Below are 12,023 nucleotides of genomic sequence, written 5' to 3' on the forward strand. Positions count from 1 at the left end.
TTCTATTCCTTTTTTACATATATTTTCTTCTTTTATTTTTCTTTTGCTTTTCTCTTTTGATGAATTATATACAACGGTGCCAATGCATATGGTTTAAACATTCAATACATGAGTGTGTACCTAATTCCCATTGTTTTCAATAAAAATACAAAAAAAAACACACTTTTACCTCTACCAATGTTCCCAAGCTTCCCTCCCGCTTAAACAACACACACACCCTCACTCACCTATGCTAATCAAAGATCCAAATCAGAGGACATTTATTGTTTTTCACTTAGGGTTATTGATGTGCTAAATTAAAGAACAAAGGGGGTTTAACGTATGCTAAAAATTGACTAACAATGGTAGATAAAAGAGTTAAGGCTATTTGGGTAAGTGAGTTATTGAAATAATGGCCTTAATCATTTAAATGCATTCATACACAAAATAATGGACATATAGAATCAAATAAATCAAGGATCCGCAATCATAGAAAGAGAACAATGCACACAAGAATGGAAATAAGTGGTTATATGATGTAGCCACACAATTAAGCTCAACACAAAAATTTTTTCAAATTGGTAGGGTGCCATAAAAACAGTTTCTTCGAAAAAAAATCATCACTCTAACCAAGTAGTCCTAGCAAGAAACAACTACCATGCAAAGAGTGTTCAAATGTAAAAAACTAGCCATGCAATGCAAATTATCCTAATTGAAAAAAGAAAATTTAAGATTTGGGTGTTGAAAAGAAGGGTTGTTACCAATAGAAGTCGGTGAATGACCTCCCCACACTTAAAAATTTATGCGGTCCTCCATGCTATCGGTAATGCGCAAGGTGGGATTGGGGTGGGCACTTCCACTATGCATCTCTTGAGTGCTCACTTCACTTTGGTCTGAGGTGGATTCTAAAGTGTCCAGCTCCTCCATAGGTGGGTTAGCACAACCCAAGAGCTTCTTCAAGTATGCATAGCGGCATTTGTTCCGCCGCTCATTCCAATCTACCTTTTGAGTAAGCTCAACAAGCAATTGGTAGGATGATTTCTGTGGTACCGATGAAGTGGTTGGAATGTCGGAAGGAATGGCCATGTCAAGGCTTCCTGCAGGAGGCTTAAGATACTTTTCACCCGAGACGATGTCGTCCTTCGCCGGATTTATCACTGTCACGTCCTTAGCCTCGTGGGGAACTCCAGCGGCAACAATCAAATCCATTACAAAGGTGAAAAATAGTAGGTTGCCCTTAGTATGAACGCGGCCCATTGCTTGCCGGATAAGGTAAGGATTGTTGATAGGCCTCTTAGTGAGGATGCACCAGACAAGAAGGGCCAAGTCTACTGTGATTGAGGATTCATGAGTGCTCGGAAGTACATAGTGGGACATGATTCGGGCCCATACTCTAGCCTCCACAGTAAGTGTTTGTGCCGAAATTCACTTAGGTCAGACCTTGGCTCTCCCTTGGGTACATTGTTCTCCAAGTTTGGCAATGACCCTAAGGACAAAACCCTAATCAAAACCGAGTCTGCTGCATTGTAGTAGGACTTCTTGGTAACCATCCGTCCCATCCGGCACTAGCAAAACCTTAAGTATCCCCTGAATGGCTTCCTTCAATATGGGGACTTGCTTCCGACGCATAGAAATCAATTGAAGAGAAGGTGAGTGATAGTTGGAGTAAAACTCCACCACCCAAGAAAGATTAGCTTCCTGCGGTTTTCGATTGAGAAATCCCCATTATCGCCGCTCAATGTGGGGTATGACAAACTAAACAAGGTGCTCTGGAGGAACGAGGAGATGTTCAGAATGGTAATTCCTTTCAACCAAAACGGGGAACATGAGCTCACAAAAGCGATTGGTGAACCTTGCAGAGTCTTTCGCAGGGTTGCCCTTCTCTGCCTCATCAATATGAATAACCCTTTTTACCCTCTTGGAGGGAGGCTTAACTTTCAGTGCAAGGCGCGCCTTGGTAGTTATTCTTTGAGGTACCCTCTTTGTAGGCAGCTTTTTCGAAGATTTTTCCTTGCCCTTTTTAGTGGCCATCCTGAAAGAGGAAGGAAAAGAGAAAATATTAAACTCAAAGAAATAATACTAAAAGAACAACATGTAAGTCAGCAATAATGCCACAAAGGGGCAAGGCATCCTGAAGACATGACAGCTGCAACATGTAAAGAAGACAACAATGTAATCATAGGGGCATATCACTAGCATGAGATGCAAGAGTGAGAGAAGCATGCAAGTGTAAAACATGAGAAGAATGGGCTCAAGCATCAATAACAACAATAAGTAACACATGCAAGAAAGGTACTAAACACAAGAAAATTATTCACCTAGTCTAAACCCAAGACAATGAAGCATGCAAATGGAATAAGATGGAGTTAGAGAAAGTGGAATCACAAGTCTTGCAATATGCTACAAAGAAGCAAGTCATAAGTAATGTGTGCATAGATGGTAAAGATTAAGCGCAATAGGCTCAATTCACATAAAGAAAAACAAGTGTAATTAGAAAGAAGCACTAAGTTGAAAGCACAATATCAAATTTGAACTAAGATGTCATTGGTGCCTTTTAATAAACACTTGGTGTGCATCTACCAAACAACAAGCAAGCATGAGAAATTCAAGAATGTAATAAACCTAAAATAAAATGCCAATCATCAAAACAACACCACATAGCACAAATAAGCTAAGAGATATCAAAACAACCTACCAATACAGAAATTACATTGAAGTTCAACACCCATGGAAGAACATAAAAAGAAAGAAAAGAAACAAAAAATTAATTATAAACAACAAAATCAAAATGTAACTAAGAAGAAGAAGAGTAAAGTAATGAAATGCAATTAAAAAGAAGAATTCTAGACAGCAAAAGAGAGAGAAGAGAAATAAGACCTTGAAAGGAGGAAGAAGGTGAGGATCAGTGTAACTGAGAAGAGGAGAAGAGAGAGGAGAAAAAGAGAGGAGAGAGAAAATGTGGGTCCACCGGTGGTTGAGGTCGTCGATGGTTGTGGGCGGAGAAGAGGTGGTAAGGAGGAGGAAGAAGAGAGGAAGAAGGAATAGAAGAAAGGAAATGAAGAAAGAAAGAAAGCAGGGGCACTGCACTTTAGTTGCGTCGGTAATGTGACGCGTGCGCGTCGTCCACGCTCATGCGTGTATGGTGAAAAGAGCAACTGACGCGTAGGCGTGGGGAGCAATTGTGCTTCTGGCACCCCTCCTGCACAATTCCTTCACAACTCTCTGGTTTTTGTACCAGGAGTTGTGGAAATGCAATCGATGCGTACGCGTCGTCCACGCTAACGCGTGGAATGCCCTTTTTTCATAAACATAAGGAAAGGCTATTATAACATAATCTTGGTAGTCATTCAAGCTAAATAGTTCAAAAACACTCAAAATTTCATGCAATACTCAAAATTAAGCATTTTCTTCAACATTACCAATTCAACCAAACCAAGATCAATGAAATCCCCATGAAAATTCTAACAAGCTCAACAAAATCAAACAAAATCAAGCACACTTGGATAAATTCACAAAATCAAACAAAGACTCTAAAACTACATGAAAAAAATTATATACAAGGAGGATTATACCATGGTGGGGTGTCTCCTACTTAGCACTTTTCTTTAACGTCCTTAAGTTGGATGGTCATGAGCTTAAGACTCTCCTCCTCCGGGTGCATCCTCAAGAAGGAACACCTCCAATTCCTTTGGTGACTTATAACCATGATACTTCTTTACCCTGTGGCCGTTGACTTTAAATGTTGCACCACTTTGAGGGTGGAAAAGCTCAACCACTCCATAGGGCGTCACTTCCTTCACTTTAAAGGGACCATCACACCTTGAACGGAGCTTTCCGGGCATGAATCTAAGTCTTGAATTGTATAGAAGAACTTCATAACCCTCTTGGAAATCTTTCTTGTGGATATGGTGATCATGATATGCGTTAGTCTTTTCCTTATAGATCCTTAAATTCTCATAGGACTCCATCCTAAGACATTTGAGTTCTTCTAATTGCAACTTCCTTGCTATGCCCGCCTTGGTGAAGTCCATGTTGCATTGCTTAACTGCCCAATAGGCCTTATGTTTAATTTCAACCGGGAGGTGACACGCCTTTCCATAGATAATCCGAAAGGGACTCATCCCTAGCAGAGTCTTATAGGCTGTCCTATACGCCCACAATGCATCACCCAACCGAGAACTCCAATCTTTCCTTTGTGGGTTCATCACTTTTTCCAAAACCCGCTTTATCTCTCGGTTGGACACCGCTGCTTGGCCATTAGTTTGGGGTGGTAAGTGGTTGCAACATTGTGTAGTACCCCATATCGCTTGAGTAATTCTTCTATCTTCCTGTTGCAAAAGTGAGTACTGATGACAAGTCATCATATACCTATTTTTCTATGCTTTTTCATACAAGAAATTGATAAATTATGCTTAAATATTGAATGCTTTTATACTTAATTGGTATATTTCCTTGATCTTTTAATTTTATAAATCTTGTAGGAAATAAGAAGAAAAAGAAGCAAAGAAGCACAAGAAAAGGAGAAAAAAAGAGCTTCGGGACACACTTTGAAATTGGGGTACACTTTGGAGCTTTAGGCCACGCTTTTAAAAGCGTGGCCCATGACAAAATCAAAGAAGAAAGCAACCAGCACGCACACTGCCCTGCCCTTGCCAAGGGCAGGGCAGAATCATGATGAAACAAAGTGAGGTTGGAGCAAATTTTCGCTAAGTTAAAATCTGGCCGCTCACAGCATGACCATGCCTACTTCAAAGGGCTATAACTTGAGCTACAGACATCCGATTGATGTGCTTCCAGTTGCGTTGGAAAGCTGATATTCAGAGCTTTCCAACGATATATAGCAATCCATATTTGGCATACAATTGAGGCAGGAACGAAAGGCATCTTTAAGGGCAAAAAATAAGCAAAAATAAACCAAAGTGCTTTCACCAAGGCTCGAAGCTGGAGCCTCACCCCAAAACAAAGTAGCGCTAAATTTTCTGCCCTGCCCTCTTGGAGAGCAGGGCAATGTCGTGCTCTTCATGGAAAATCAAGAAAAAAATTTGCTCCTCAAGTGCTTTCACCAAGGTTCGAACACAAGACCTTCAAGGAAGTAAAGGCTTAGGCTTGGCGCACACAAGCGCATCATGGCACGGTCAAGGAATGTGGTGCGCGCACAAGACACACCAAGGCAATATTGCCCTGCCCTCCACAAGGGCTGGGCAGCATCCTCACACACCAAGCTCGCACGCAATGAGCCGCACGCACAATTTCCCTGCTCTGCCCTCTACAAGGGCAGGACAGCCTCCTGGGAGCAAACACTCATGGGCCAAAATCCAACCAAAAATCCATTTAAATTCAATTCCTCTCCAAATTGAATCAAGGCCATGCAAACCCATTTCTCCTCAAATCCAAAGCAAGCTAAGCCCACATCATCACTCAAAGGCACAAGAACAAGCTAGAATTAGGATTTTCATTTGTTTTAATTTCATTTTCATTTTTCATTTTGTAAAGCCTATATAAAGGCATCAATTCCATCTTTGTAGGGGGAGCTCACTTTTACATCTTAACTTGAATTGGAGAATTGAAGGAATTCTGTTTTAATTCTCACCTTGAATTCTCTCTTGTTCTTTTACTGCATAATTCAAAATTTATTTGCTGTTTTAAATCTTCTTCTTCTGCAACTTTAGCTTTTCTGTTTTGGATCTTGAATTGAGGTTGAAGAGCTCCATTGATTCAAATTCTGAGAATCATCTTCCACTCTTCCTCTTAATTGATCTAAGGATTGGGTTTTAATCTTCTCTGCTATTTTTAAACCTCATTTTCTTTTGCAATATATTTTCTGACTGAGCAAAGGAGAATTGAGATCCAGATTTGCTTCCTGAGTTCATTACTCTTCTTGGATCCTCAAATTCTCTTTTAGATTTTACAATTGAGCTAAGTTTCTTTCTGTCTTGTTCTTCAAGCAATTTTCCATTTCTGTTTAAATATGCTGCACTTATTTCATCTTTTACTCCTCTGCTTGATTGCTCTTTACATTTTCTTGTTGAATTTTAAATTCCCTGCACCCAATCCCCTTTACATTTGATGCAATTTACTTTTCTTGCAATTTAAGTTTCAGCTCTTTTACTTTCTTGCTCTTTAAGTTTCAATGCAATTTACTTTCTGCACTTTATAATTCCTGCAAATTTATTTTCTGTTGGCTACAATTTCACTCAATTCCACTTCAATGTTAGCTTGACTAAACTAATCACCCACTAAAGTTGCTTGATCCATCAATCCCTGTGGGATCGACCTCACTCTAAGTGAGTTATTACTACTTGATGCGACCCGGTATACTTGCCGGTTGGATTTGTGTGTTGGAAATTTGTTTTTCCACAAAAACACCATCAAGTTTTTGGCGCCGTTGCCGGGGATTGATTAGATCAACAATGATTAAGTGGGTGAGAAGTCTAGATCAAGCATTTTTTTGTTTTTGTTCTCTGTTTTAAATTGATAGCAAGGTGTTTGAGTTTTTGCCTCACTAAGAAATTCTCATCTCTGATATGAGTAATTTCAATTTTTCTTGGTGTTGTGTTTTCCAAAATTTAAATGGAGTTCAACTCATCTTATGATCAAACAAATTTTATGGGATATTACCCACCATCACCAATCTCTAATGGTGGTTGGGAATATCACCAAGAAATCACAGATTCTGAGCACTCCAATCCATGGAGATTTGCTTCACAGACACAAGATGAGCAAGAAAATCATATGGGATATTTTCTTCCACCACAAAATGATGTTAGTCATGATTCTAACGGTGGTTGGGAAGGAAATTCTAATGCTCCATATGATATTCATCCAAAGATATCATCACTTGACCATGCTTCAACAGAAAGCCTCTATCAAAATTCACCGCCCACACAAACTTTCATGAACCAAAGCCTCTCAAAGCTTGAGACCATGATTGAAAAATATGAGAGGGAGGCACAGATATCCTGGAATGAGCAAGAGAATTCATTCAAAAACATGAAAATAATGTTAGCTCAATTGGTGAGTGCAACAAGGAAAGAGGAAAAACAAGAGGAAGAGGCTACTAAGTCTAGTGAATCTTTAGTGAAGAAGGAAGAGGTGGTGGAAATATTTGAACCTGAAACTGCCCTTGAGATGACAAGAGCACATGACAACTCACAACTCTCACAAACTTCCCTGGACTAAAACGCCTCAACACTTGAATCCATGATTGAAAGGTATGAAGAGGAGATGAAGAAAGCTTGGGAAGATCAACAAACCTCCTCCATGAAAGAGCTATTAAAGCAAATGTTGAGTGTAAAAGAGGAAGTGGAAGAACAAGCTAGTGAGGAGGATAATCAAGAACGTCCAAACTCAAGGGAAACAGAGAGGCACATGAAGGACAAGCTCATTGAACCACCAATTCAAAAGGCTTTGGATGAAGATCAAACTCCAAAAATCACACAGCAACCATGTCTTGACATCCAAGAAGTGAAGGCAACTAGCAAGAATACCAATTCTGTCCCTAATCCAGCAAGCAAAATCAATCAAGACATTTGCAAAAGGAAGCTTGCTGAGGAAAAGCCAAGGCAAGGGACAGTAGCTGAATCTTCTCCCCCTTTGAGGTCATTCCTCTTAACAAATTGGAAGAAGAGGAAGAAAGTAAAGAACAGGTAGACAGTAGGTACATTTCTTCTCCATGCTTTGTTTAAATTTCAATAAATTGGCATATGATTACATTCTAAGTTTGGTGTTGCCTTGCAACAAATTATTTTCAATCTTTTTGGATGATTGCATCAAATCAAAAATGAAAATGACACACCAAGATTCTAAGTTTGGTGTGCCACTTATTCTCTATGCAACTCATCCAGCAACATCACTTGTCTGCATAATCTAGTGCCTTTGTATTGTTATTTTTCTTTGTTTTGACAGTTCGTTTGCATTCTCTTTGTTTTAGTCACCTCTTTATTTTTATGTTTTCTTTTATCAACTGTTTTTGTTAATACAACATCAAGAGATCCTTATTCATGACAGATTTTTGGCTTGGTAATTGTATTCAACAAATAACAGTTTCTTTTGTTTAGTTTTAGTTCAAATAAATTGACATATGGTTGCATTCTAAGTTTGGTGTTGCTATGCAACAAAATTTGGTTCCAATGCTTACTAGATACTTGCATTAATTTCAAGTGAAAGTGTCACACTAAGTTGGTGTGCCAATTATATTTTTTTTGCAATGTATCATGCACACCCTCTTATGTTTGCAATCACAATGTCTCTGTCTTTTGTGCCTTAATTTTTATCTTAAATTTTGCTTGCTTGCAACACATGTACTGCTAACATTTCATTGTACAAGACATTCATGATCCATCTTAGCCCCATAGCCATTGTTCTAATTGTTGCTTGAGGATGAGCAAGCATTCTGAGTTTGGCAAGGGAAAAGGAAGAATAAGAGGAAAATGACAACAATAGAGAAGATGGATTACAAGGTTGTAAAGTTCTTTTTCCTCTCATTTATTTCCAGCACTTTAAATTGCATGATTGCCTTTATATTTTCTGTATGCATGTGTGGTATGACTAAGCATAGCTTGAATTTGATTTGAAATATGTTGTTGTGACATTATGACTACCAACTTGAGTTTTGTGAATTCAAAAGCAAAAAAAGCATCATGATCATAAACAAACAAGGAATTAAAGAAGAATTTAGCATGTGCATACAAGTATTGGAAAGCTAGTATGATTGATTTTTGCTCAATTGCATTGGATTTTATTTAATTGAAGTTTTTCATCTAGTACATTTTGGGAAATCTTTTGAAATCATGAAAATCTTGAAGAAGCAAATACAATTAAAACAAGAAAAGAAAAAGGGAAAGAATGAGAAAGCTGAAGGCTCTAAGTACCAATGGCAATTTATTTGCTAAGTGCTTATGATGTTTATGTATCAAGCCAAATGCTTGAAAACAAAACACTTAGAAGTCAAGGCTAGGCTCAAGTGCAAAAGCACTCCCTCAAAGCTCAAGGCTCTGAGCATCAATGATTAGAGAGTCAAGAAAAGAAAAGAAAAATGATGAGCTTAATGAAGTCCTCTAATTAAATGCTTGTGGTGCTTATGTATCAAGTGGTAATACGTGAAAACAAAGCATTTAGAAGTCGTAGCTTTGTTATTAACTCATGGGGCAAAGCACCCAAAAGGAGAAGCTAAAAAAAAATAAAAAAAAAAAATCAAAAGCTTGTTTCAAGGAAGAATTATAAGAAAAAGATTTCATAAAAGAAGCTAGATAGAAGCATCAATCATTTACATCTCTTTCGTAATTGTAGCATGCATAGAAAACTAGCTTGCCATGAACATTAACTTGCTACTCTTCCTACCTTGGATTGTCAATTTCTATTGCATGATTCTTTTCTTGCTTGGGGACAAGCAAGGTTTAAGTTTGGTGTTGTGATGACAAGTCATCATATACCTATTTTTCTATGCTTTTTCATACAAGAAATTGATAAATTGTGCTTAAATATTGAATGCTTTTATACTTAATTGGTATATTTCCTTGATCTTTTAATTTTATAAATCTTGTAGGAAAATAAGAAGAAAAAGAAGCAAAGAAGCACAAAAAAAGGAGAAAAAAAGAGCTTCGGGACACACTTTGAAGTTGGGGTACACTTTAGAGCTTTAGGCCACGCTTTTAAAAGCGTGGCCCATGACAAAATCAAAGAAGAAAGCAACCAGCACGCACACTGCCCTGCCCTTGCCAAGGGCAGGGCAGAATCATGATGAAACAAAGTGAGGTTGGAGCAAATTTTCGCTAAGTTAAAATCTGGCCGCTCACAGCATGACCATGCCTACTTCAAAGGGCTATAACTTGAGCTACAGACGTTCGATTGATGTGCTTCAAGTTGCGTTGGAAAGTTGACATTCAGAGCTTTCCAACGATATATAGCAATCCATATTTGGCGTACAATTGAGGCAGGAACGAAAGGCATCTTTAAGGGCAAAAAATAAGTGAAAATAAACCAAAGTGCTTTCACCAAGGCTCGAAGCTGGAGCCTCACCCCAAAACAAAGTAGCGCTAAATTTTCTGCCCTGCCCTCTTGGAGAGCAGGGCAATGTCGTGCTCTTCATGGAAAATCAAGAAAAAAATTTGCTCCTTAAGTGCTTTCACCAAGGTTCGAACACAAGACCTTCAAGGAAGTAAAGGCTTAGGCTTGGCGCACACAAGCGCATCATGGCATGGTCAAGGAATGTGGTGCGCGCACAAGACACACCAAGGCAATATTGCCCTGCCCTCCACAAGGGCAGGGCAGCATCCTCACACACCAAGCTCGCACGCAATGAGCCGCACGCACAATTTCCCTGCTCTGCCCTCCACAAGGGCAGGGCAGCCTCCTGGGAGCAAACACTCATGGGCCAAAATCCAACCAAAATTCCATTTAAATTCAATTCCTCTCCAAATTGAATCAAGGCCATGCAAACCCATTTCTCCTCAAATCCAAAGCAAGTTAAGCCCACATCATCACTCAAAGGCACAAGAACAAGCTAGAATTAGGATTTTCATTTGTTTTAATTTCATTTTCATTTTTCATTTTATAAAGCCTATATAAAGGCATCAATTCCATCTTTGTAGGGGGAGCTCACTTTTACATCTTAACTTGAATTAGAGAATTGAAGGAATTCTATTTCAATTCTCACCTTGAATTCTCTCTTGTTCTTTTACTGCATAATTCAAAATTTATTTGCTGTTTTAAATCTTCTTCTTCTGCAACTTTAGCTTTTCTGTTTTGGATCTTGAATTGAGGTTGAAGAGCTCCATTGATTCAAATTCTGAGAATCATCTTCCACTCTTCCTCTTAATTGATCTAAGGATTGGGTTTTAATCTTCTCTGCTATTTTTAAACCTCATTTTCTTTTGCAATATATTTTCTGACTGAGCAAAGGAGAATTGAGATCCAGATTTGCTTCCTGAGTTCATTGCTCTTCTTGGATCCTCAAATTCTCTTTTAGATTTTACAATTGAGCTAAGTTTCTTTCTGTCTTGTTCTTCAAGCAATTTTCCATTTCTGTTTAAATCTGCTGCACTTATTTCATCTTTTACTCCTCTGCTTGATTGCTCTTTACATTTTCTTGTTGAATTTTAAATTCCATGCACCCAATCCCCTTTACATTTGATGCAATTTACTTTTCTTGCAATTTAAGTTTCAGCTCTTTTACTTTCTTGCTCTTTAAGTTTCAATGCAATTTACTTTCTGCACTTTATAATTCCTGCAAATTTATTTTCTGTTGGCTACAATTTCACTCAATTCCACTTCAATGTTAGCTTGACTAAACTAATCACCCACTAAAGTTGCTTGATCCATCAATCCCTGTGCGATCGACCTCACTCTAAGTGAGTTATTACTACTTGATGCGACCCGGTATACTTGCCGGTTGGATTTGTGTGTTGGAAATTTGTTTTTCCACAAAAACACCATCAAGTACCTTGGTCGCTCATGATTACTCGTGGTGACCCATAGCGGCATACAATATTGTTTCTAATGAAAAAAACCACAGTATTAGCGTCATCAAGGCTGGTAGGAATCACTTCCACCCATTTTAATACGTAATCAAATTCCAATAGAATGTAAAGATATTTCGTGCACGAAATTGTGATCATCAATGGCACCATCAACATGGTACGCTCAATTGCAATCTCAACTCTTTATCACAACTTTGCACAACTAACCAGCAAGTGCACTGGGTCGTCCAAGTAATAAACCTTACGCGAGTAAGGGTCGATCCCACGGAGATTGTTGGTATGAAGCAAGCTATGGTCATCTTGTAAATCTCAGTCAGGCGGATTCAAATGGTTATGGAGGATTAATGATTAAAAGATAAATAAAACATAAAATAATGATAGAGATACTTATGTAATTCATTGGTGAGAACTTCAGATAAGCATATGGAGATGCTTTGTCCCTTCCGTCTCTCTGCTTTCCTACTATCTTCATCCAATCCTTCTTACTCCTTTCCATGGCAAGCTGTATGTTGGACATCACCGTTATCAATGGCTATAGTCCTGTCCTCTCAGTGAAAATGTTCAACG

At 38.5% G+C, this 12,023-nt stretch overlaps 1 protein-coding gene across 1 annotated transcript; it reads right to left on the reverse strand.

The window, feature by feature from the left end:
• Window positions 1–3,614: 3,614 nt before the first annotated feature.
• LOC130939730 (uncharacterized) lies at window positions 3,615–4,340 on the reverse strand. The gene has a single exon (XM_057867817.1). The coding sequence runs from the start codon at window positions 4,338–4,340 to the stop codon at window positions 3,615–3,617; it is 726 nt and encodes a 241-aa protein (XP_057723800.1).
• Between the last annotated feature and the right edge of the window lie 7,683 nt (window positions 4,341–12,023).

Source organism: Arachis stenosperma, chromosome 7 (assembly GCF_014773155.1).
Source record: "Arachis stenosperma cultivar V10309 chromosome 7, arast.V10309.gnm1.PFL2, whole genome shotgun sequence".
Taxonomy (NCBI): domain Eukaryota; kingdom Viridiplantae; phylum Streptophyta; class Magnoliopsida; order Fabales; family Fabaceae; genus Arachis; species Arachis stenosperma.